Consider the following 27,828-nt stretch of genomic DNA (forward strand, 5'->3'; position numbering starts at 1 on the left):
ATACACCTTGTATGCCCCTTCTGCCCACTTCTTCTAAAAAGCACAAAGTATGAAAGAGTCTGTCTATGAGAGAAGTAGTCACCCGCCACCACTGTTATAAGAGGGATAAAACCCTACTTACAATAGCAAAGTAAGTACGACACACATGAGTGTGTATAAACAGCGTTAGAAGCTGTAAAAAGTGCAGTGAACGTGGCTTGTGACTAAACGGCAATGTTTATTCTCCAGTCATATTCTATTTTCACTTGCCATTTTATGTAATGTATTAAAAGCGCTGCCTCTAAATAAAAACCACAATGGAAGCTATGGGCAGCATTTCTATTTTAGTCATCTATTCAAAGTGCACATTTTGAAGAAATTACAAACCAAAGCAAATGACACCCAAAGAAAGAGGATATGAGGAGCACGAGGCTCTGTGAGTGGAAATACTCGAGTAGAGGAAGAAATGGCTCTCTCCAGACACCCATCCCCCCCATATCACCCCCACCCTTGCTATTTGGAAAATTTCCATTGAAACAATCTTGGCTGATGCAATTAGGTTAAATTTTACATTGCCTGCTTGTCTCTACATTGTACTTTTCATAGTAAAATGTACAGGGCTACTTTATGGAGATGTTCTAGCATCTAGTATTGTGGGCTTTGTTAAAACCAAATTATTCCTTAAAGGGGTTGTACCAGAAATGCCAATTTTCACCTATTCATAGAATAGGTGATAATTGTCTGATCGCTGAGGGCCCCATCACTGAATCCCCCACTGATTGCGAGAATGGGGATCCCCTGGGTATTGAGGAGGAGCTTAAATGGAGCAACGGTCAAGCAATCGTCCGTCACTCCATTCAATACCTATGGGACCAACGGAAAAAGTGGAGCGCTGTACTCGGCTGTTTCCGTCATTCCCATAGACTTTGAATGTAGTGGCAACATGCATGCTCGACCGCCATTCCTTTTAATGCACTTCTCACTTCGGTCAAGCAGTGAGGAGGAACAGGGGCTTCATGACCAATGTTTTCGTGATCAGTCAGGGTCTCAGTGGTAGGACCCCCAGCATTGAGACAATTATCACCTATTCCGTGGATAGGTGATAATTGTTTATTCTGGTACAGCTGTTTTAGACGGGTATTCCGGACAAAAATTGTATCACTTATCCACTAAATAGCTCGACCACCCCTCCATTCAAATTCCTTCTTCCCACAGTCGTGGCATGGAGGGGCATTAAGCAAGGTCCCCTGTTGTAGTAGTCATGAAGTCCCACTGGACCCCCACCGGTCTAATATCTAGTGGATAGGTGGTAATAAATGTTTGTGGCCCCTTTAAAGGTACCCTCCAGACAAAATGTATACACTGTTTTATGCTTAGTTTCAGGGATTCTGTCTTGATTCCCTTTTTGCACCACCTCCATACAGTGTAAGTTTTGCCTAGAGTGTTTTTTTATTTGTATTATATACCATATAACTGTTATATGACATTTTACTCCCTAAATATTTACAGATTATCATTAAGTGCGTCAGTAATGCCACTGTTGTATGGATACCATTTGAAATGCTTAGTTATACAAGGTTATAAGAGCCAAAAGGGGCATATATACATTAGAACAGGCAGAACCGTAACTTGTCCAAGTGCAAAATCCTGATTATGAATTCTGCTCCTGGGGCCATTAGCATGGTCTGAGTAACATTACACAGTTGCTGTTGATCCGACCCTACTAAGAGTACGCCCCTGAGCATTTGATACACAGTTTATGTAATGATAGCACTCATTTCATATCTTGAAAGGCCCTGTTCACACAGAGTTTTTTTGCAGACAGAAAAATCTGCATCAATATTCCTTCAGGAATTATTATTTATTTTTTTTCAGAAATGCATTTTTTAGCCATTTTTTCTGTAACACAGAAGGTTTTACCAGAGAAATAAACCTAAAAACGTATTACCCAGATTCTGCCATTTGTAGAAATATCTCACATGTGGCCCTAGTGTGCTAATGGACTGAAACACAGGCCTCAGAAGCAAATGAGCACCTAGTGGATTTTGGGGTCTACTTTTTTTTTAGATTATATTTTAGGCACCATGTCCCGTTTGAAGAGGCCTTGTGGTAATAAAACAAAGGAAACACCCAATTTTGGAAACTACACACTACAAGGAATTTATCAAGGTGTGTAGTGAGCACTTTGACCCCATGGCTGTTTTATAGATTTTATTAGAATTGGGTTGTGAAAATTAATTTTTTTCCAATAAAACATAGATTACCACAAGGACTAAAGGAGAAAAGCAGCAATTTCTCCAGAGTAAAACAATTCCCCATATGTGGTAATAAACGGCTGTTTGGACACACGGCAGGGCTTAGAAGGGAAAGAGCACCATTTGACTTTTGGAGATTAAATTTAGCTGGAATAGTTTGCGGAGGCCGTGTCGCATTTGCAAAGACCCTGAGAGGCCAAAACACTGGAAAACCCCCACAAGTGACCCCATTTGGGAAACTACACCTCTCAAGGAAATTATCTAGAGGTATAGTGAGCATTTTGACCCCACAGGTTTTTTGCAGAAATAATTTAGTCTGTGAAAATGCAGATCTACATTTTCTCCAGTAAAATGTAGGTTTAACAATTCCTTTTTCATTTCCACAAGAACTAAAGGAGAAAAAGAACCGCAACATTTGTAAATCAATTTCTCTAGAGTATGGCAATACCCCATATGCGTTCATAAACTGCTGTTTGGACACACGGTAGGGCTCAGAAGTGAAGGAACACCATTTGGCATTTGGAATGGTTTCTGGGCGCCATATCACATTTGCTGAGCCCCTGTAGTACTAGTACAGTGGAAACACCCCAAAAGTGACTCCATTTGGGAAACTGCACCCCTTGAGGAATCATCTAAGGGTATAGTGAAAAATTTTCATTTTCACAAGGAATAAAGAAGAAATAGCACCCCAATATTTGTAAAGAAATGTCTCTCGAGTATGGCATTACCCCATATGTGGTTATAAACTGCTATTTGAATAAATGGGAGGGTTCAGTAGAAAAGGAGCGGTATTCTGTAACCCCCTGATGTACCAAATAAGAAGTGACCCCGTTTTAGAAACTACACCCCTAAAGGCATTTATCAAGGCATTTAGATCCCACAGGTGTTTTTCAGAAATGAATACGCAGTGGATGATGCAAAGTGAAAATTGCCATTTTTCCGCTGATATGCCTATTCACCGGACAATATGTTGTGCCCCTAGAGAATCTTACCCCATAAATTGTTAAGCTGGTCACCCGGATATGGCAATGCCTTACATGCGGAAATAATCTGCTATTTGGGCACACTGTTGGGCTTAGAAGGGAAGGAGCACCATTTGGAGCGTGGGTATTGTTTGGTAGTCGTTTTTGTTTAAGTATTACTGGTATTTCAGGTTATAATGTGGGGGCATATGTAATCTGTGCGGAGTACATCAGGGTATATGTAATCTGTGTGGAGTGCATCAGGGCATAATAAGAGGGTATAATAATGGGATAAATAATAAAATTATCCTTAGATGTGTGGTACACTGTGAAGCAATCCGTTTTGCACCGTCCAGTGTCGCACTTATTAACGGTGTGCTTTCTCCCTTTTGTAACGCTCTGCACCTTTTGGGGACTTTTCCTCCTTTGTAGTTTCTGACATTTTGTTGGGAAAGTGTTTCCCTGGTATAATACGGGCGCCCTCGCTTCCATCAGATGTGCCATGTCCCTTCCCTTCCTAGTTCCTAAACATTAGGTCCCTGAAACTGAAGGAATGTTCCCCTCCGGCCTGCACATCTAGATGTTTTTTCATCACCGCATTACTAGTGCTGTAACTTCTTTATTTTTCGGTTGATGGAGCAGTGCCAGGGCTTGTTCTTTTGCGAGACAAGCTGTAGATTTATTGGTACCATTTTGGGACACATATAACTTTTTATTAAATTTTTTGGAAGAGGAAATTACCAAAAACAAGCAATTCTGGAATTGTTTTATATTGGGGTTTTTTTCATCAGCATTCACCGTGCACCATAAATTACATGTTAACTTTTCTCATCAGGTCGATACGACTACGTCGATACCAAATTTCTATATTTTTTTTTCATGTGTTGTTTTTTTTTTTGCGGGACGGGCTGTCTATTTTTTATTGATAGTATTTTGGAATAAATGTGTTTTTTTTTTTTTTTAAATCTTTTTTTTTGAAATTTCGTACAACAAAAACAGTATCAACAACTATACATGTACAGTTTCTTAGGATCTCGAAAACATATTGCTGGATGTATAGTAAAGTACATTGAAAAACCATAATACAGTTCCATCGTATTTCTGGCTCACATTAGCATTTGTAATCCGTGACATAATGGAATCCAAACAACATGTGAAAATTAACAGTAAAAGAAAAAGAAAAGAAAAAGAACTAACTAAAACGGTACTTCATTCCACCAATTAGTGCCTTTGCAATTGGTATCTCTCAATTTTAGTACAAAATACACATTTATTGTTTTGAATAGAAGACCTCCGAATTTAAGCCTTTGCAAAATGGGGGAGTATACTTCATCATGTTTTGGGAATTGACTCCCAAGTGCACCACGGTGCCCATAGTTGTATGAATTTGTCGTGTGTTCTAGATTCCCAGCTTGATAATTCTTCCAGCCGAAACATTTGTCGGACTCTGTTGAGCCACATTGGTATATCGGGGGGTGTCTTATCTAGCCACTTTATTGGTATAAGTAGTTTGGCTGTCATAATGAGCAGTGAAGCCAAATCAAATCTAGTGAGACAGCAGTCAGCTGATGGTAAGTTGACTAATATAAGAGAGGGTGTGAGTGTGATGGACGTGTTACAGATTGTGTTGACCTGCGATTCGACGGATGACCAGAACGGTTTAATAATAGGGCAATCCCACCATATGTGTACTAAGCTACCCGGAGAGCTCCCACATCTCCAGCACCCATCTGATACATTATCGTACATTTTTGCTACTATATCCGGGGACCTATACCATCTTGTAAGTAGCTTAAAAGCATTTTCCTGAGTTCTAATACATCTGGATAAACCATGAGATCTCTTAAATGTGAATTTTTGATCACTTTTTATTCCATTTTTGGGAGGAGATGTGACCTCAAATCAACGATTCTGGCATTGTTTTTCATATTTTTTTATGGCGTTCACCGTGTGGGATAAATTGCGTAATAGTTTTATATGGACTTATTGGAAAAAAGGCAATTTTGGGTTTTTAAATTTGAAACGTATTTTTTTTAATTTTTTTGCAACATTTTTATTAACTTTTTTTTTTTGTCCCACTTAGGGGACTTGAAGTCTTGCACTTCTGATCGCTATTCTAATACACTGCACTACATAAGTAGTAGTGCAGTGATATAATACAGCGGATGTCGGGAAGGGGTTAAATTCTCCTGATGTCTGCTTGGGCCTCTCACCTCTATTACTGACTCTTGACATTTTAACACGGAAAGTGTGTTGGAATCAGTGCCAAAAGACGGCCCAAATCTCCCCCCATTGATTTCAATGGGAGGCAGAGGCATTTTTTTACCCAGGCAGTTTTTGACCGCTCGCGGGAAGCATGCCCTATCTTGGAATGGTTTCTGCCTCTGAACCTCCATTGAAATCAATGTGAAGTAGAAAAAAATGCGCTGATCATTTGAAGCGTTTTTTGGTGCGATTTATGACAAAAAAAAAAGGCCTAAAAAATTATGCATGGCAATTCAAAATCTGCCTCAAAAATCCTGAAGGAATTTTGAGGGAAGTATTTATCTGCCTGACTAAAAAAATTGTTGGGGCAACATTAATCTTTTTAGGGCTGGCCAAATAGTATTAATGTGAATGTGCTGCTCTTCACTGATGTATGGGGAATAGATTATACAGCAGGTACTTAGTAGGGTTGAATGATGCATCCAAATATCGATACCATTTCAAAGCTATGCACCCGCAAACGGTCCAATACCGTGAATTCATGTATTCCGATACTAAGCTGTGCGGCATGTAATACATGAATTTAGTCACTAGCATGATGTGATGCGGCACTGCAGGGCACCCACATGTTCTCCTGCCTCATCAAATCATGCTCATTGCGCGGGCATTGCAAGTGTGCCCGTGCAATCAGGAGCAGGGCAAGGGCTGTAGTACACAGCCGCAGCCCTGCACTAATGGTGGAGATCAGAGAGACCGGAAAGGAAAATGAGAAGATCCCTTTGATCGCATCACAGGGAATCCTGATATATGAACCATATTTTCTGTTGTTCGGGTAAACTTAGGTATGCCCTAACAACTGCCATCAGTACACAGGCTATTGTACTGGCATAGAGATATATTCCCTTACATTAATGTTAAAAATTCAAAATAAAAAAGTTTAATTAATTTTTTTTTAAATGTTGAATGAAAAAAACCTGTAATTTTTTTACAATAAATAAATATTATTAAACTATAAGTCCCAATACATAAAATAATATACACATATTTGGTATCGTCTTGATCGTAGCGACCTGCACAACAAGTTTAAAGTGTTATTTATGATGATCGGTGTATGGTGTAAAAAATAAAAGTATAAAAACAGATTATTTTTTTTCTGCATTTTTGTCACAATAAAAAATTTATATGAATTAAACTATAATGTAAATGTACCAAAAAAGGGCAGCTTTATAAAGTACTGCAAAAAACAAAGTATCATACAGCTACGTTAAGCAGAAAATTAAAAAGTTATGAGTGTGGGATGCAAAGACGGGAAAAAAACAAAAAAATTGTTCTGTCCTCAAGGCCAAAATTGTCCGTGTCCTTAGTACCTCAATGTTGCCATTATGTGAGGGAATGAAGGGGTCACTTATTACTGTGAGGCACGAGGTGTTATGAATTTTATCTCCAAGTGCCTCACATTAATAGCAATTAACCCCATCATGTACCTCACACATTACCACAATGTTGCTCATATGACTGTGAGGTACATGATATGGTTAATTACTATTAATGAGGCACATAGGGGTTTAAAATTCATAACACGATGTGCCTCACATCAGAAGACTTTTTATTTTTGTGGGTTTTTCTATTGTTGGCAAAGTATTGTTTTGGTATCGAGAATCACAAAACTACATGAAGTATCGGTATCAAAGTCCAAATTCTGGTATCATGACAACCCTAGTCCTCACTTCCAAAATGCTGTTTAGCTAAGGACCCATCTGACCAAAACTGCCTGCTAGTAAAAAAAAAATTCTAAATTCATATACCGTCCATTTAGACCTTCCACCATTTACTGCGGAATTTACAGCAGTCTGTAATCAGTTCATTAGACAACTACAGGCTTCTTCCAGGAACTAAAGTCAGTGAGGGGAAAGACAAAAGATGGATTTAGTGACCTTTCCGAGGCCAATACATCATATGTTCCTTAGACTCAAGGTATATATACGGACAGCAGCAGATAAGTCTTCTCCATGCTAGAAGTACAGAGAAATGAGGAACCACCTGCAGTTAAAGAGACAGATTGAGATTGGTGAAAGTATGTGTGACACTGAAGCCGAAAGTTCAGAAGAAGGAGGAATTCAGACAAAAACCACAGAGGGACAGAGAAAAGAAAGGAATAAGGATTGTCTCACTGTGAGGGATGGCTGGACTGCAGAATTGGTCCATAGATCTCACAACGGGGGTCACAGGTAACAAAACTCCAACTGATAGGCTGACTATCTGGAAGAGGACTATGCATGACCTTTATTAACTCTTTACTTGACCTCCATTTTTGTTCAGTTTCCTACCATTTTTTATGCGGCAGCTAATGAAACCATGTCCTTATATACATGTTGTGTACTGCTGAGCTCGGGGGAGCAGCTGAACGGAGAGGTAGAATGAACCTTTAGCTCATGTTAACACGGCACATGTTCAAGCTGAAAAATACGAGGCTGGTTTTAAGCGAAAACACCCTCTGAATCCAGGCGTTTTAGGAGCTGACGACTTTCAGAGGTTTTTTTTTTGTCAAGCGTTTTCGAAGCGGCTTTTGAGGTTTATTTTTTAAGAGTTTTTTGACGTGTCAATGGGAAATGGTAAAAATCAAATGCTTTAAGACGTGACTAATCACTTCTTTCTTACAAAGCATATTTTTGCAAGGCGTTTTTTTAATTCAGCAGCATAAAAATAGCCCTTATATGAACTACGCCGTGTATTTTCCATTAAATTCAATGGTTAGCTGTTTGCAGGCATATTTCAAGTGTATTTCGGTGCTTAATAGAAGCTTTTTATACTCCGAAATACGCCTGAAAATAAGCTGTGTGAACATGGTCTTATAGTTTAGCAAGAATTTCTCATAAATGCAAATTAAAGGGGTTTTCCCATCAGGGACATTTTTGACATATCCACAGGACATAAATGCCAGATAGATGCGGATCCCACCTCTGAGACTTGCAGCTATCTCTAGAACGGGGCCTCCTGAACCCAGTTCTACTGCTCTGTGTTGTGGTTGAAGTGTGTGAATTCCGACCAGGAATTACGGAAAAAGCGTAGCTTCCTGAGCTCAGCGAGCTACGCTGTTTCCGGAATTCCTGGTCGGAATTCACACACTTCAACCACAACACAGAGTAGTAGAACTGGGTTCAGGAGGCCCCGTTCTAGAGATAGCTGCAAGTCTCAGAGGTGGGATCCGCATCTATCTGGCATTTATGTCCTGTGGATATGTCAAAAATGTCCCTGATGGGAAAACTCGTTTAAATAGACACTGATATTCCTGGACCAGTTATAAGTGAGGACATGACAAAGATGCAGATTTACATCGTTTCAATCTCTAATCCATGTATTTTATACAAATATATCTATCTATCTGTCCAATCTAAATGTATTTGTGTGCACACACACATATATATATATATATATATATATATATATATATATATATATATATATATATATATATATATATATATATATATATATATATATATATATATAATATATAATATTAAATATACTGATAGAATTCAGATAGATATTAAAAATATAGATATTAGATACATGCATAGATATTAGATATGCATATGATAGATAGACAGACAGACAGACAGATAGATAGATAGATAGATAGATAGATAGATAGATAGATAGATAGATAGATAGATAGATAGATAGATAGATAGATTTATAGTTATTAGATATACATATAATATATAGACACACAGATACAATGTCTTGTATTTTATTTTTTATTTTTTTTGAGATGCCCAATGATATTTTTGGAGCCCCTTAAAAATAACAGGATTACATATTTATATATTAAAGTGAGTCTTCACCTTGCGACCACATTAAGGTTAATATTGGTTGTATTATCAGCAGCAATTACTTAATGTGTGTGTGTGTGTGTGTGTGTGTGTGTGTGTGTGTGTGTGTGTGTGTGTGTGTGTGTGTGTGTGTGTGTTCTTAGACTTGCACCATTTACAAGGAAAAGTTCTGAATAATACATATATTTTGGAGCATTACCTATAATAACGTTTCTTAATAACCTTTAATGTGGCTTCAAGTTGAGGCTTCATTTTATCTTAGAGCTGCATACTTGGCATTTAGTTGATACTATTTTCGTTTAGACTAAGATTATGATGGAACCTCGGCCTCGTGATCATGTAAGATTGTATAGGAATTATGGAAACATACAAAGCTGTAACAGTAAATGACTAGCCGGTATAAAATATACTAAGGTTGATGAAGTATTGTGTAAGGAGATATAAGCAGATACAGTAGTATTTGTTATATATCTGATAATTAAAGGGGTTGTCCAGTATTACTTTAAAAAAAAAACTGTTTTTTTTTAACAGAAACAAGTCCTCTCTTGTCCATGGACTTTTTCACGTGAATGGGTCTGAGCTGCAAGACCAGACACATCCAACGGACAAGAGTGGCGCTGTTTCTAGGGAAAAGCAGACCATTTCTCGAATACTGGAAAACCTCTTTTGAGACAAGGGAAATAAGATAGATGTACAGTGGAGGAAATAAGTATTTGATCCCTTGCTGATTTTGTAAGTTTGCCCACTGTCAAAGTCATGAACAGTCTAGAATTTTTAGGCTAGGTTAATTTTACCAGTGAGAGATAGATTATATAAAAAAAAAATAAGAAAATCACATTGTCAAAATTATATATATTTATTTGCATTGTGCACAGAGAAATAAGTATTTGATCCCCTACCAACCATTAAGAGTACAGCCTCCTCCAGACCAGTTACACGCTCCAAATCAACTTGGTGCCTGCAGTAAAGACAGCTGTCTTACATGGTCACCTGTATAAAAGACTCCTGTCCACAGACTCAATTAATCAGTCTGACTCTAGCCTCTACAACATGGGCAAGACCAAAGAGCTTTCTAAGGATATCAGGGACAAGATCATAGACCTGCACAAGGCTGGAATGGGCTACAAAACCATAAGTAAGACGCTGGGTGAGAAGGAGACAACTGTTGGTGCAATAGTAAGAAAATGGAAGACATACAAAATGACTGTCAATCGACATCGATCTGGGGCTCCATGCAAAATCTCACCTCGTGGGGTATCCTTGATCCTGAGGAAGGTGAGAGCTCAGCCGAAAACTACACGGGGGGAAATTGTTAATGATCTCAAGGCAGCTGGGACCACAATCACCAAGAAAACCATTGGTAACACATTACGCCGTAATGGATTAAAATCCTGCAGTGCCCGCAAGGTCCCCCTGCTCAAGAAGGCACATGTACAGGCCCGTCTGAAGTTTGCAAATGAACATCTGGATGATTCTGAGAGTGATTGGGAGAAGGTGCTGTGGTCAGATGAGACTAAAATTGAGCTCTTTGGCATTAACTCAACTCGCCGTTTTTGGAGGAAGAAAAATGCTGCCTATGACCCAAAGAACACCGTACCCACTGTCAAGCATGGAGGTGGAAACATTATGTTTTGGGGGTGTTTCTCTGCTAAGGGCACAGGACTACTTCACCTCATCAATGGGAGAATGGATGGAGCCATGTACCGTCAAATCCTGAGTGACAACCTCCTTCCCTCCACCAGGACATTAAAAATGGCTCGTGGCTGGGTCTTCCAGCACGACAATTACCCGAAACATACAGCCAAGGCAACAAAGGAGTGGCTCAAAAAGAAGCACATTAAGGTCATGGAGTGGCCTAGCCAGTCTCCAGACCTTAATCCCATCGAAAACTTAGGGAGGGAGCTGAAGATCCGAGTTGCCAAGCGACAGCCTCGAAATCTTAATGATTTACAGATGATCTGCAAAGAGGATTGGGCCAAAATTCCATCTAACATGTGTGCAAACCTCATCATCAACTACTAAAAATGTCTGACTGCTGTGCGTGCCAACAAGGGTTTTGCCACCAAGTATTAAGTCTTGTTTGCCAAAGGGATCAAATACTTATTTCCCTCTGCACAATGCAAATAAATATATATAATTTTGACAATGTGATTTTTTTTTTTTTTTTTTATATATAATCTATCTCTCACTGGTAAAATTAACCTAGCCTAAAAATTCTAGACTGTTCATGTCTTTGACAGTGGGCAAACTTACAAAATCAGCAAGGGATCAAATACTTATTTCCTTCACTGTATGTGAGCAATAATCAAGATTTTTTTTTTTTTATTAAGACATGTATTTCAAATTTTCTACCAGATTCCCTACCCAACAGTGTACAGTGGTTTCCTCCATTGATATATAATAGGGTGTCTGACGATCACAAGAAAGTTCTGACTAAGATGACCAGGAATGACCAAATTAGAACTGGCAGTCACCACACCGACCTGTCATTGATGCTAAAAGATGACCGCATACATGGCCATCTCCTTTGTCCCCCTATCATCATTTCCAGTAATCATTGTTTTCAATTACATGAGAATTATTATCAAGAATCACACTTTTACGTTCAGCCATGCTGCAATATCAGGTCGGTTGTTCAATATCTCATGTTTTGCATGCATTGTGACGCAAGTTACCATTGAAAAAATACTCACTGCTTGATCAATGAAATACTATAATAACAAGAAGAGCTCGCCTTGGCATTCAGAATGATTTAAGATTAATGTAATATTAAGAAAGAAAGAAAAAAAAAATTCTGTGGCACCACCTGCATGCCCGACCACAGGTACTGCCCAGCTTACAACAATCTATAATCTGCAGAATACAGAAGACATAAACTTGGGTACAGAATCTGTAGTTGGGTCTTAGAAGTAGGTCAACCTCTTACATCAATAAGTCTAAGCATTATCCATGATACGTTCAATTATGCATAGCATATGCCAGGGGTGACCACACATGCAGCTCATGGGCCTCTCCAACCCCAAAACACACAAGTTCCCAGAAATGAGTGTAGATTTCTGCCATGTCCTAAAATACCATACTTCTTCCCTGGTAAAGGACATCAGTCATATATCACTTATGCCCGATGGACTTCTTGGCTGCTGATTATATTGTATTATGGAGGCACTGTATGGTACATTTGTATGGGCATTACTGTAATAGTGACTGCTTTGTGGGTACTTTTATGTAATTATTTTATGGTTTTGGTTATGTAGAGGCACAATTCTATGGTGGGTGTAATTTTATGGGCTATTCTGTATGAATGTTATTACTGTTGGGCACTACAAGTTTTCCTACACTACATTGTAGACATTGCAATCGATAAGGTGGAATCACTGTGTAGATAGCATGTGCCCCTATTGTGGGGACAGTCTGCTGTGAACACTACAATTCAGGAGAGATTGGCATCACTAGGTCTCGGGGCACTTAGCGCACACAATGTTGAGATTACAGTCAGGGTTGGTTTTGGTGGTGTCGATTGAGCTTCTATGCCGCCTTGCCCAAAGCATGCCTTCTGTAGGGAGGCTAGCCTTTTAAAGTGACTTCTAAAAGGCCGTTGGATGGCCACTACTGGTCTATGCATTACTCATTGACTAATTCATATTGTTTGAGAATTTAACATGGTATGCATTATTAACTAGTGAAAAGCCATGTATCTGATGCTCTATATCACTGTGTCCAGTATTTATTGGAACCTCAAGTACAACTGTCTTGATTCATGTCTTCATGGCTTTACGCTGTCTTTTTTGCAATCATTATGGACTTCAGATCTTCTTAGTATCATTTTTCAGAATGTTTGTCACTGAACATCAGGATTTTTTCTGACTCATACCCTCTTTGTTAAAATCTATATTGCCTCCCTCCTTTCCTTTATTAAACTGCATAGTACATGTTTTCAGACTCTAAATTGAGAAGAGCGTGCTGAGAAAGGGAAATTACCACTTTCAAATGTGGGCATTCTAGAGCGGTCAGGGTTGTAGCTCTGTATTTTCCTGCTTCACCCCTTAAAATAATGGGGACATGCCCTGAGAGTAAATCGCATTAATCTACCACAAGAAGTGTCTTTTATTACATCTATTCTCCTAAAGCTCTCCATACACACGAAAGGACTGTTGCTAAGCACTAATGTTTCTTGGCACTGGCTCATCTCCCATGGGAACAAAGGATCGGACATGTTGAAATCTGACATTCCCGATCCCACTTACCCCCAACTTCTCAAGACAGAGAAGAGCCGCGAGGCCCCAATACACATGATCGCCGGCCGATCCCAAAAACATTTCACGATTATGGTCCCCAGAGGTTACAATAACGTCATTGACACCTGTTAAGTAATTTGTACTCTTTCAAATCAGTCTCTTGTATTTCTGTGCATTAGGGAGAATGAATAGGGAGATGTCTGCATGAACAAAACCGTGATAGCCCCATGTAAGACTAGGACTCAACGGAGTCACTGGCAGCATTACCACGACCCGTTTGCAGTTTTAATGTTTCCCTATAGGAAAAAAAGTTGCAAGGAACCATGAGGGATTTTTACAGGCTTTTAACTATCTTTACAATAGGGAAACATTGAAGTGGCCCACAAGTCTAATTAATTCTGCAATTTTACCATAATTCTTGGGGGAACGTTCTTAACTAAAGGAGAGGTGTAGTAAACTGTCCAAATCTTTCCCTTCAGCCAACTAAACATTTACTCGCAGCCACTTGCCTTTGGTACGTAGGTGCAAGTAAACGCTGCGGTCAGGCAATCCACAGTCTGACTACAGCACTTGCACACTATGTGGACTGACCGCAGTGTTTACAGCAGAGGGTATATTACTACATACATTTACACAGTCACACTGAATATTTTTTAAGTCTATGTATTAATAAATTTAATTACAGTAAATCTTACACTTCTTGCCGAAAAATACCCCTTAAAAATGCTAAGAGAAGTATTATTACTCTGCTGAAAAATATTTACTGTGATGGTGACTCTAACAGACTTAAACTTTGATAACCCTGAGCTCAGGCAAGTTCGGTTTCTCAACCATGTGTGCTGTGACAGAATTTTCCATCACTTTCATACAGTCGCAATTTCTTTAAAAAAGAGAATGTTTCTCCCACAGTGCCCAGTACAAACATATGTCTAAATCCTACAAATCCTAAATCTTACAAACAATTTCTAAATGTTTCTTAACCGTTAGAGCTCAAGCACTTGACAACGCTGTTTGCACAGACCTTGTATGGCAGCACACAACGACCTTACACCGTGCGCCGCCATATGGCGCCTGTAAGGCACTGGATTCTCCCACAAGTAATACATTATGTGAGATGGCACAAGGAAGTACTGTATGGGCTTATAGAATTCTAATGTAGTCTTTTTATGAGGCCTTATTCTGTATTTTGGACATTTTGAATCTGTCATTTTAGCCACTGATCAAGAATAAAGAATAAATTAATCGTGAGTTGTACTGTATCGATCGTGTATAAGACCTTATAAACGGTAACTTCTGGAATTTTCTTTAGAGGGTAACCTGAGTTATTGCAAATTATTACATTGATGACCTCTCTGTAGGAAGATCACGCAGGATAATAATATAGTGGAAATATAGAAATTTGACACATTATGAATTATGTAGGAAAAGTAAATAATAACATGAGACTGACATAATTTCCCCATGTGTAAAGAAATGTGTCATGGAGGTAACAGCCACTAAGTGCTACAATGTCGAAAGTGTACTGTACATTGCCTACAGGGAGAATAAAGCTTTTACATTTTGCCTCATACATGTTTTTTATGTCGCATGTGCATGGATTTCTGCAAGCCTTATTCAGATGAATGGGACAGTGGCAGATATTTCTGCAACAAATCTGCTGCGTGTGAATATAATCCCCTTTACATAGTTAAAAGAGTTGTCTCACTAAGGCTTTGTTCACATATGGGCTAGGGCTCCGTTCCCACGTTTCGTCTAAGCGTTCCTTCGGAAACAAAGCCCTGACAGACACAAACGGAAACCGCAGGGTCTCGTTCCGACGTTCCATCAGAGCTTTCCATCGAAATGGGACCCTGAGTGACACAAACGGAAACCAAATGTTTCCGTTTCCATCAACATTGATTTCAATGGTGACTGATACGGTGCCAATGGTTTCCATTTGTCTCCGTTGTGCAAGGGTTCCGTCGTTTTGACGGAATCAATAGTGTAGACTACGCTATTGATTTTGTCAAAACGACTGAACTCTTGCACAATGGAGACAAACAGAAACCATTGGCACCGGATCCGTCACCATTGAAATCAATGTTGATGGAAACGGAAACATTTGGTTTCCGTTTGTGTCACTCAGGGTCCCGTTCCGATGGAAAGCTCAGACGGAACGTCAGAACGTGACCCTGGCGCAGATGTGAACGAAGCCTAAGGGTATGTTCACACGAGGTCATTACGTCCGTAATTGACGGACGTATTTCGGCCGCAAGTACCGGACCGAACACTGTGCAGGGAGCCGGGCTCCTAGCATCATACTTATGTACGACGCTAGGAGTCCCTGCCTCGCTGCCGGACAACTGTCCCGTACTGAAAACATGATTACAGTACGGGACAGTTGTCCTGCAGCGAGGCAGGGACTCCTATCATCGTACATAACTATGATGCTAGGAGCCCGGCTCCCTGTACTGTGTTCGGTCCGGTACTTGCGGCCGAAATACGTCCGTCAATTACGGACGTAATGACCTCGTGTGAACATACCCTAAGACAAACCCTTTTTACAACAAAGCCAGCAATTTCTACAGATCAGTCTTTTCTAACTCCCCCTGGTTAGATGTTATAGCTTGGGGAAACCACATCTGTCCACTCATGCATCATGTAATGTATAGAGGTGCTGGGTCCGCCAGAGCTGCTTTATGTCGCAAGCAGGGTTTTGAGCCAAGACCCTTTAATAAATATAACTACTTTAAAAGGGGTTGACCAACCCCATAATTTAAAAAAAAAAATCTGCTTACGATGGTCTAAAACAACAAAAGTAGTAATACTCACCTTACCAATCCCCTGTCACTACTGTGCTGCTGCTTTCCGGGTCCCGCTCCATAAGATGCCAGGGTTGGGTGTATGTTAGATGCCGTGGTCAATAGCGACTCCGGCATCTAAGCCGATAGAAAGAAGGGGACAACCCCTCTGACAGCCCATCGACCCCCCCCCCCCCCCCCCGTGATGCAATCCCAGGTTGTCCTGGCAGCCTCAGGGCCTAATTAAGGCTCCCTAATTCTACCATCTCTCTGCTACTATTATGCCCTGCCAGAAGAAAAATTTGCCACCCGGATAAGCCTTTTAGTAGGAGCTGACAAAAAACACATTATACTGCAATACGTAATAAGTATTGCAGTATATTGTGCAAGCGATTCAACAAACACTTGTTCTATTTAAAAAATAAAAATAAATTTTATATATATATATATATATAATATTAAGTTAAACCCCTCCCAAATAAATAAACATAATTGGTCTCGCGATGTCCTTAAAAGTCCAAACTTTTATGTTTAATGTAACAGGCTACATTTGATTCTGCAGCAGCATCGGCGTTTGCAGGTAAGTCGATGTAGCTACTTACCTGCAAACGCTGATGCTGCTGCAGAATCAACTGTAGCCTCTGGTGCCGATGTGTCCTCGCTCGTCCGACACGATGCAGGACCTAGGGCAGGAAGTGACGTCACAGCGTGATCTCTCGAGAACACGCTGTGTGTCTGTGCACTGCCAGAAGCTGGGTGTTAACGCAGATGATTCGTCAGCATCATACACTTCTATTCACAACGCCCAGCTAGTAAAAGAAGTAAAAACGTACATACACAATACACGCCCAGTTGTACTTTAACTTTAAACACGCCCAGTTGTACTTTAGAAAGCCTCATTTGCATAAATATAAAAATGGTCATAACTTGGCCAAAAATGCTCGTTTTTTAAAAAAACCAAACGTTACTCTTATCTACATTGCAGCGCCGATCTGCTGCAATAGGAGATACAGTGAAGGAAATAAGTATTTGATCCCTTGCTCATTTTGTAAGTTTGCCAACTGTCAAAGTCATGAACAGTCTAGAATTTTTAGGCTAGGTTAATTTTACCAGTGAGAGATAGATTATAGTTTAAAAAAAACAGAAAATCATATAGTCAAAATTATATATATTTATTTGCATTGTGCACAGAGAAATAAGTATTTGATCCCTTTGGCAAACAAGACTTAATACTTGGTGGCAAAACCCTTGTTGGCAAGCACAGTAGTCAGACGTTTTCTGTAGTTGATGATGAGGTTTGCACACATGTTAGATGGAATTTTGGCCCACTCCTCTTTGCAGATCATCTGTAAATCATTAAGATTTCGAGGCTGTCGCTTGGCAACTCGGATGGGATTAAGGTCTGGAGACTGGCTAGGCCACTCCATGACCTTAATGTGCTTCTTTTTGAGCCACTCCTTTGTTGCCTTGGCTGTATGTTTTGGGTCATTGTCGTGCTGGAAGACCCAGCCACGAGCCATTTTTAATGTCCTGGTGGAGGGAAGGAGGTTGTCACTCAGGTTTTGACGGTACATGGCTCCATCCATTCTCCCATTGATGCGGTGAAGTAGTCCTGTGCCCTTAGCAGAGAAACACCCCCAAAACATAATGTTTCCACCTCCATGCTTGACAGTGGGGACGGTGTTCTTTGGGTCATAGGCAGCATTTCTCTTCCTCCAAACATGGCGAGTTGAGTCAATGCCAAAGAGCTCAATTTTAGTCTCATCTAACCACAGCACCTTCTCCCAATCACTCACAGAATCATCCAGATGTTCATTTGCAAACTTCAGACGGGCCTGTACATGTGCCTTCTTGAGCAGGGGGACCTTGCGGGCACTGCAGGATTTTAATCCATTACGGCGTAATGTGTTACCAATGGTTTTCTTGGTGACTGTGGTCCCAGCTGCCTTGAGATCATTAACAAGTTCCCCCTGTGTAGTTTTCGGCTGAGCTCTCACCTTCCTCAGGATCAAGGATACCCCACGAGGTGAGATTTTGCATGGAGCCCCAGATCGATGTCGATTGACAGTCATTTTGTATGTCTTCCATTTTCTTACTATTGCACCAACAGTTGTCTCCTTCTCACCCAGCGTCTTACTTATGGTTTTGTAGCCCATTCCAGCCTTGTGCAGGTCTATGATCTTGTCCCTGACATCCTTAAAAAGCTTTTTGGTCTTGCCCATGTTGTAGAGGTTAGAGTCAGACTGATTAATTGAGTCTGTGGACAGGAGTCTTTTATACAGGTGACCATGTAAGACAGCTGTCTTTAATGCAGGCACCAAGTTGATTTGGAGCGTGTAACTGGTCTGGAGGAGGCTGAACTCTTAATGGTTGGTAAGGGATCAAATACTTATTTCTCTGTGCACAATGCAAATAAATATATATAATTTTGACTGTGATTTTCTTTTTTTTTTTAATATATATAATCTATCTCTCACTGGTAAAATTAACCTAGCCTAAAAATTCTAGACTATTCATGACTTTGACAGTGGGCAAACTTACAAAATCAGCAAGGGATCAAATACTTATTTCCTCCACTGTAGGGGTTGCAAAATCTGGTGACAGAGCCTCTTTAACATATTCTTTTTACCATATGGTGAACTCTAAGGCTGGGTTCACACGACCTATTTTCAGACGTAAACGAGGCGTATTATGCCTCGTTTTACGCCTGAAAATAGGGCTACAATACGTCGGCAAACATCTGCCCATTCATTTGAATGGGTTTGCCGACGTACTGTGCAGACAACCTGTCATTTACGCGTCGTCGTTAGACAGCTGTCAAACGACGACGCGTAAAAATACAGCCTCATCAAAAGAAGTGCAGGACACTTCTTTCAGACGTAATTTGAGCCGTTCTTCATTGAACTCAATGAAGAGCAGCTCAAAATTTACGGCTGTCAGAGAAGCCTCGCAAAATGCGAGGAGGAGCATTTACGTCTGAAACGAGGCAGCTGGTTTCTCCTGAAAACAGTCTGTCTTTTCAGACGTAAAAGCCTTCTACCGTGTGCACATACCCTAAAAATTAAGCCCAAAAACCAATGGCGAAATCACAGTGTTTTCCCATTCCACTCGACAAAGACATTTTTTTACAGTTTCATAGTACATTATATGGTACAATAAATGGTGCAAGTGAAAAACTACAACTCATCCCACAAAAACAAGCCCTCATATGGCAATATTAATGGAGAAATAAGGTGGGAAGGAAAAACCAAAAATGAAGGCTGAAAAATGACTGCGATGGGAAGGTGTTAAACTATGTAGATCTTTTGAAGTCAACAATCCTATCCCCCAATATTGCTTTATTCTTCTGTGGTTCTGCATCCTTGTCACTTTAGCTTCGGGCACATAACAGTCATTTAAAATCAATCAATGTGAGAATATCGTTTTACATTACAAATAATTACAATTTCTACAAAATGTAATATTTTTGTTCCTACAAGCATTTTTACTATTGGTTAATCCTACAATAGGATTTGTTTAGGAGAAGTAATATTCTCTAGAAATCTTGACACTTTGGAAGCTGTGTTATTGCATTCTAATTCTCCAGTACACCCTATGGCTTGTTCCTCTGGGAGGGAACAACTTTCGTTTCGATTTCTCTCTTTTGTACACTGCTCCGCCTTGCCCTGTGGCTAACCTACATCCTCTCCGAGGAGATCTACTGACTTCCAGAAAGCCCAGCCTGACCTGCCAGTTACCCAGTGACCTTTTCAAATCACATGCCACATGCTTATTGTGCACTGAGATTACTCAATTATTTATTATCCTCTATGGGTATGTATAGATTTTACAAGCTTCAACTTTTTGAAATGACTCAGATAAGCCATTTTAAAAACTGATCCGATTTCCATTAAGGCCTTGTTCACATCTGCGTTAGGGCTCCCTTCTGGCATTCTGTTTGAGTTTACCGTCAGAACGGAACCCTGACTGAAACAAACGGAAACCATAGGTTTCCGTTTGCATCACCATTGATTTCCATTTGTCTCTGTTGTGCAAGGGTTCTGTCATTTTGACGAAATGAACAGCGCAGTCGACTACGGTATTGATTCCGTCAAAACGACGGAACCCTTGCACAACGGAGACAAACGGAAACCATTTGCACCGGATCCGTCACCATTAAAATCAATGATGATGCAAACGGAAACCTATGGTTTCCGTTTGTTTCCGTCATGGTTTCGTTCTGACAGAAAGCTGACGGGACGCCTGAACGGAGCCCTAACGGAGATTTGAATGAAGCCTTCGCTGTATGATTCATGGAAGTAATTCATTGTACTGTAAACTGTGTAATCTATGTTGGTGATCTGTTACCTGTGACATGTATACATTTTACACCAATTGGACAAATAAGAAAAAAAAATTCAATATCACATCTGATACTAACATAAATAATTATTTTTGTCCCCATTGTGCCTCATGTTAAAGTTTTAGTTTATTATGATCATGATTTTGATCTCAATTACATTGGTCTGAAACATTGATCCATCATCTTATAGGGGTTGTCGATTTCGGACAGTCTTTTTATTAGATGGGTCCATGGACAATAAGCTGATCACAGGGGTTCCTTCTGCTGGTACCCCAGGGATTAGCTGTAGTCTGTAGGAGAACCAGGCAGCAACTGTTCGGTTTATCTTGTAGTACTCCTAAATCCCAAAAGTACAATGCAAAAATAAATGTTCGGCATTTGTTACTGTAACAGGGGCAGTGTGGCTGTCACTATTGTGGAGCACTGTGGTTGCCTCATGTGGGGCACTGTGACTGTCATTTGTGGGGACACTGTGACCGTCTATAATTTTTTTATCAGTAGCGATTATCTGAGTACGCCAACCATTTTTGGTCAGCTCTTAGCGATAACTGCTATGTATTAACCATGTCTTTAAAATGGAAAGCCCATAAAGCAGACAAAAAAGTGTGAAATACAATCAATCATTCGCTATATCCATGTAAGATAAACTGTGACAAATGTCTTGTCCATTGTAGTTCATTATGGCTTCGAATACATGGATTTGAAACACAGTCAGATGGTCAAGTTAGTGCTCATATAAGTTCTTTTATCAAAAAGGATTCCTAATGGTCCATGGATAATGAACCTTTTTTTGACAGCAACCCAGTTTTAATCTAGTTTAATATGATCTTTATTTCTGAGTTATCCCCGTTTGTTCCCTACCTTTGATGAAAAATCTTATCACCTGGTCGCAAGTTTTTTGTTATTCTGGCGTTTTCTCGGTTCTCAGTCATTGACACTCCTAGAATAGTATTTTTGCCTTAATCATTCACTTCCCATCCCAGTGACAGGTATAGGAAGATATTGACAACAAAGAAAAGATACTCAACTATTATTATTCTTAGTCTGATTTTCCTCCCACCAAATTTCAGGTTCCAGCATACATCAAGATGGCCCTGCCAACAGCACAATCAAAAGAATGAGCATCAGACAAACAGATAGTTTTAGCCTATATGCAATATCATGTTGGGTCATTGGCTATAGTATATCATATCCAGACATAATATTGTCTACGATAGAAGTTCTCAACGATGGTAACCAACGTGATCCTTGAAAGAGAACATCCATTGACATCTATATGAATTAATGACACAAGCTTGGCACCAACAATTACTATTTACGTTGGCTACTTCCCTATAAGTAGCTGTGGTGTTTTCTAACTTTAGGAATTTAAAAAAATATATAAATTATCTTTGACAACTGTGCACATGAAGGAAATAAATTGTGCAAGTTATGGAGTTAAAGTAGAACACATCTCTCGTATGCTTATGTAAGCTCCTAAAGTGAGTGCAACCAAAGTGAAAAAAAAATTCAGTATTTTATATTATCAATCAAATTTTCTGTTGCAATGTCATCAATTCGTCATTTTTCCCTTCTTTCAGTGTGCCCTGGACATTCTGTGTATATTTTGATAGTCTTAATCTCTATTTATATTATTGTCCTCTGCTCAAAATAGTAGGGATGACATAGAACCTGCAACATTGATCAGTAATAAGGAGCAAATCTGCTAATCCCAGTGCCTCCCGCCACCAATAACCACGGAGACTTCGCCATTATGCCCTTTCAGTCTTCACCTGCACCCAAATGGTCCCTGAGATAGCTGTTGGCTGGCCAACCTCCCTAGCTATCATTGAACATAAATGAGGGCCAACTACACAGCTGTGTCCTCCCCACTGACAGACACCCTGCCCACAACAGTGCCTCAACTGTCATAGGCTTATAATATTAGCTACAAGAGACGTCTCCTTTTCTCTCAGGTGGGCGCAGCTCGTTCATGAATTACGCATGCAGCTCTTTGATTTCATTGGATACAATGTAATGCTTTGCTTTCCCTGTGGTGGCGCTGCAGGGGAATTGAACACTTTATTTGGGGGGTACCTTCTTACAAAAAGGATTTTTCCAAAGTGGATAATTAACATTATGTCAGGGAATTGCTTTTTTATAATATTCACTAAAATATAATTTCAGGTGGGTCAAAGGAAGGATGTGTTTCACTTTAACTGGCATATTCATCACCTTTTCTTTATATCACATTATTGTAGTGAACATGCTGTATTTCTATAGTTATATAAAGTAAATATTTTTCCTTCCTAGCTTTTGGATTATTGTTGTGCAGTTACCTTGTAATATGAATGGAATTGTTTATTACTGAAAGTTTTAGTTTCCTGTCAAAACACATGATGTCTAGACAATCTAGTGGCCCTTTAACTCCGTTTTACATTGACAGATGTCCTCTTGCATGTGATATGGTCAGGTTCCTCTGTGCCATGAGTCTTCCTTCCCCACGGTTAGACCGTAAACACTGGCACACTGAGCAGGAACTGAGTTTCCCATTTCACAATAATTACAAATGTTTCATCAGGCACTATTTACCAACAATCCAAAAAAAGAACATGTTTTATGGAAGGAAAAGTGAACTTTAGCTGTTCTATTATTATTCTTTATAACATTGTTACTACTTACTAAGAGTTCTGTGTTAATACCATGTTACATTTCAAGCTTTCTTCAAGGGGGATGCCTGAAATCTGTCCAAATCGGCACATGCTCCAGACTTTATGCTTCTTCATCTTATTCAGTTTATTTACACGACCGGGTGTCAAATCAGCTGTGTAAAATTTACATTTTTCATGGCCGATCTGCACCCGTGCGAGACCCGTTTTCACGGATCCCTCATAGACTTGAGTCTATTGAGGGATCCAGGAAACCGAGCAAAAAGAGGACGTGTCCTATTTTTTCCCAGGCTGTTCACACGGTCCGTTAAAAAAACGCCATGTGAATAGATCCATAGAGATGCATTGATTTTAATGCAGCCGTGTGACGGCCGTAAAAAAAAAAACTAAAGTGCACCCGGCCGATTACCCCGGTCATGTGAATAAGGCCTAAGTAATTGATAAGCTTCTGTATATTATTTTCTAAGGCTATTTTCACTGGGTCAGTTTAACAGGTCTGGCATATAGCTGATGTTTGTTTTTTTAAGAAGAATAACAAACCGTACACTAGTGACCTTTCATGGAAAGTAGGTTGATCATCTTTATAGGGAGATGAGTTTAGGTTCTTTGTGTTGGTAAGAATTAAGTAGGGCAGAGACGGTACCAGTGGTGTACATAGAGGTAACGTGGCGCCATACAAAGTTTGAAATGTGGCTTCCTTCTGGCACTGGTTAACACCACCATATTTCTATTTGCCTGGATCCTTTCCATCTATTTTTCGAAAACCTTGGGTTAATGTCCTACACGTATGTTTGCTAACCTTGTAGGTCCGGTTGGGAGGGGATCCCCAGCACAGGTTTTTACTCACCTATTAAAGTAAAGGATCCAGCCAACCTAGGCTGGACCCGCTCACTCCAAAAACCACATATGAGCCGCATGGTCTGTCCCAATGATATGTTTATCCTTGGTCTGTACATTGGTAAGGAACTTGTATATCTTTGTGACATTTCCTTTATAGACTGTTGCTTCTTATCAAACAACTCAATACAGAATGGTGCTATTACTGTGTATGTGAACACTATTTAACTATGTGGACTGGTGGTTGAGGTTTGGTTTGAAAAATTATTGTTACTGGCAGTCTCTAGTATTCAATTAACAGTTACATTATCATGCTAACAGGGTGAACACTATCACAAGGTTTTTCTTCCAAGGCCATTTAGAATCCCCCTACAAGTTCCATTCCTTTTGTTAAAGTTGAACCATTAAGTGTGTGGGTCTTTCCGCAGTTGCTGTAGGTCATTTTCTATGGGTAAACCTAAAGTGGATTTCCAGACTCCTCCGATTGTTTCCTTGAGTATATGATATAATCTACTCTCTCACTTCTAGTTTATTTGCATAAAGTTTATGATCCTCCTATAGTAATATCAAGTTTTTTCTATTTATGTTACAAGATTTCTTTGGTGGTCCCCGGTCTCTTCCCCCCCATTGTTACCAAGAAGCTCATGGCTACCCAACATATAATGATGAAACCAGCAGCCAGTCACATTCTTCCATTGGTTGCCCAAGAATCCCACAGGTTGGTATATATTTTAACTATCTGATTTTGTTTAACAATGTGTGCGCACTTTTCTTCCTGTATATTCTTTTGTTTTGTCTGGTTTAGCTGGTGTCTTTATTTCTTCCTATTAATTTTTCTAGTTCCTCTTAAACTAATTGTAATATTTTTCTGCTACTCACTTCTCTTTCCCACTTTGACAGTCCTTGTTATTATGTGATTAAATACAACTTTAACCTGTATATATATGTTGATATGTATAATTAACTACTATATTTTATCAGCCCCACAGCTCTTATATCTCCCGGTCAGATTCCTGTTTTCCAAACTTAGGACTCTTTTCTGGATATGGTGCTGCTGCAGTGCCATGTACACCTACCAACACGCAAACCAAACCACTGTGCCACTACCCAGACTCTAGTGACAGATACACCAATGAATCCTTCCCTTCTACCCCAGCTTTACCCATCCATTGCATTTCTCCAAATCTACCGGTACAAGACCAAGACCTGTTGTTTCCACCAGTGTCCTGCCCCAAACAACCATATAACTCTGTGGCCTCTGATACCACCATCTTAAATCATGCTCCCCCTCCCTCTATCCATGCAGATGTCTACCCGCTCTACACAGAACCTTCAAAGCATATTAAAGCTCCCCTTGTATTTTCCATGCCCAAACCGAATGCTTGTGTTTCACCTAACAAACCCAGAAGAACTTCTGCCGAGACGACAGTGAGATCTCTCTCCAGTGTCAGTCAGCAACAGATTTCAGGTAATGACAAGCAGAAGATACAGAACTAAGATGCTATTTGGTAAATGGTTGGTGTGATGTATAGAGGGATAACACTGAACAGGCAGTGGTCTACACATAAAGGGTTATGCATTGAAAAAAAAACCAATTTGATTTAAACAATTTGAGCACATATAAGTGTAGAAAAATGCTGCTGCTATTAGTGTCTCAGCGACCAGTGGCTTAGAGGGGAATGTAACGGGCTTATAAATGTATCATGTTCATGGCTGTATGGACCGTCTTCAATAGAAGCCAGTGTATGCACAGAGGCACGCCATCCTGCCACCACTCCAAGACTTGAAGGTGTTAAAAAAGTTGAAAATCAGCAGGTGCCAAGTTCTGACCTTTCTAAGATATTCAGTGTGCCAGCATGGTCATGCAACTTGAACACACTACATACTTTGTAATAACAAAAACACTCGAACAATGCCCTTTGTTGTGCCACGAGAAAAATTGTCAGTAAAACGTCATCATTATTTTTATGCCTCATACAAAACCAACAGGCAATGTTTCGGCTTTTTCTTTTAATGGTTCTCTTTCCGTTGGTGTTGTATGGGGCATGAAAATAAAGATGATGTTTTGCTGACGTCAACTTCTCAGATTTAATTGGATTGGGTACTGGTGCATATGTTCTAGTCCATGTAGACAGTCTTTGCTTCCTCATACTGTGGAGACATATAGGGCTGATTTTATACACTTATTATTGGGTGAGAAAGATTGTCTTTGTTCATGCATGAGACTTACACAACCTCACTTTATGGCAGCTTTTCGGCACATGTTGCACTAACATCATAACATCTGGACTATGTAAGCCAAGAAGCTCCCAATAAATTTCAATTGGTGCAGTACATTTTTCCCAATGCTAGAACCCCTACAATTTTAGAAATGGAAGCCAGTAGATCATTTCATACTATAGGTGACACCACTATTTCTCCTTTGCAGTAGTTAATACACATGACTCCCCCTAGTTAGTCCATGTGGCATGAATATACATATATTACATATATTTTTCATTTTAGAAATCAATGAATACTTGGAAAAAAGACTAAAAAAATATTTATTTTGTTTTGTTGCATATCTTTTGTACAAATTGAAACTGTCAAATATGTCAAAATTTTTAGCTGTGTTTGTCTGGAAAAAGTTGAATCTTTACAGATCCTGTTTCTCAGCATATAATTTTTTTCAGCACCTAACCCAGACTCTTCTCCAAATATGCCATCTTGTGAACCCAGTGGACTCAATACAACGGTAATTAATGTGTAGTTGAATGTTGGTTAACCGCCTATTTAACGAGAAATTCAGCTTTTAGTAAACTTTTTAAACCTACCTATAATGTTGAGTAACTGTACAAATACTTTGTTGAACTGTTGTTATTTCATTTTCTCCATTGATGTACATGGGGGTTTAGAAAATTAGCTGGTTGCCATTGGAGACAGACAGAAGTTTGGCTCCACTTTAATGTCAGACATGACCTAATATTTTACCTAGAATTATGTAGCTGCTACAATACACTGCTCTCTAGCAACATGAAACCATAAGGGTATGTTCACACAGGGCGATATATGTGCTTGAAAATGTCAGTTGACTGAGACATTCAACACAAACCCATAGAAGGCCATCTCCTCAAGAATGTGAGCATAATAATTCTTTCCATTATAGGGCTGATGGGTTGTACAGTTGGCTTTATGCTGTAAGCCACTGCAAGCCACGCTTGTTCTTTACCATATATGATGGTCTTGTGTCCCAGAACAGGGAATAGTTGTTTGTACCATCTAAAAAGACTAAAGGTGGCCATACACATTAAATTATGTCAGCCAAACCCAGCGATTTCAGCTGGACTGGCCGACCGCCTAATATGTAGGGCAGTGCCCTGACTCCCCTGGTGGCAGATGTCGGCAGAGAAAAGGATGGGGCTTTTTGATTTCCACATGTCCAGTCTTTTTGTTTGAAAGGAGATGAGCAGCTGCCAGAGGGTTGCAGAGCTGAGCGTGCATGTGTATGGGGGGAGGGTCAGGAGGAATAGCAGAAATAATATAATAATAAAGTGGTTAGATAGGTTTATTTGTTTCAGATTGGATTTATTTAGTTTTTCTGGACATTAGGATCACAGATACTTACCTCCAAAATAAATAACTGATCATGTAAAAATGATAGTGTTGAGGAAGTCATCACTCAAAATATATATTAGACTGAAATTTAGACGAGTGTTCCAACAGACAGTCACTCCAGGAAATGTATCCAGATGCTAATAATAGATTAGATT

General features: G+C 39.7%; 1 protein-coding gene across 3 annotated transcripts in view; it reads left to right on the top strand.

The window, feature by feature from the left end:
- The window catches only part of MLXIPL (MLX interacting protein like), an 85,501-nt gene that overhangs the window by 42,736 nt on the left and 14,937 nt on the right, over window positions 1-27,828 (top strand). For all 3 annotated transcript variants that reach the window (XM_075854125.1, XM_075854126.1, XM_075854127.1), the window contains exons 8-10: window positions 24,673-24,797; window positions 25,061-25,547; window positions 26,752-26,813. In XM_075854125.1, the coding sequence (XP_075710240.1) occupies window positions 24,673-24,797; window positions 25,061-25,547; window positions 26,752-26,813 (674 nt within the window). The remainder of the gene's footprint in view (window positions 1-24,672; window positions 24,798-25,060; window positions 25,548-26,751; window positions 26,814-27,828) is intronic.

Source organism: Rhinoderma darwinii, chromosome 2 (genome assembly GCF_050947455.1).
Source record: "Rhinoderma darwinii isolate aRhiDar2 chromosome 2, aRhiDar2.hap1, whole genome shotgun sequence".
Classification (NCBI taxonomy): Eukaryota; Metazoa; Chordata; class Amphibia; order Anura; family Rhinodermatidae; genus Rhinoderma; species Rhinoderma darwinii.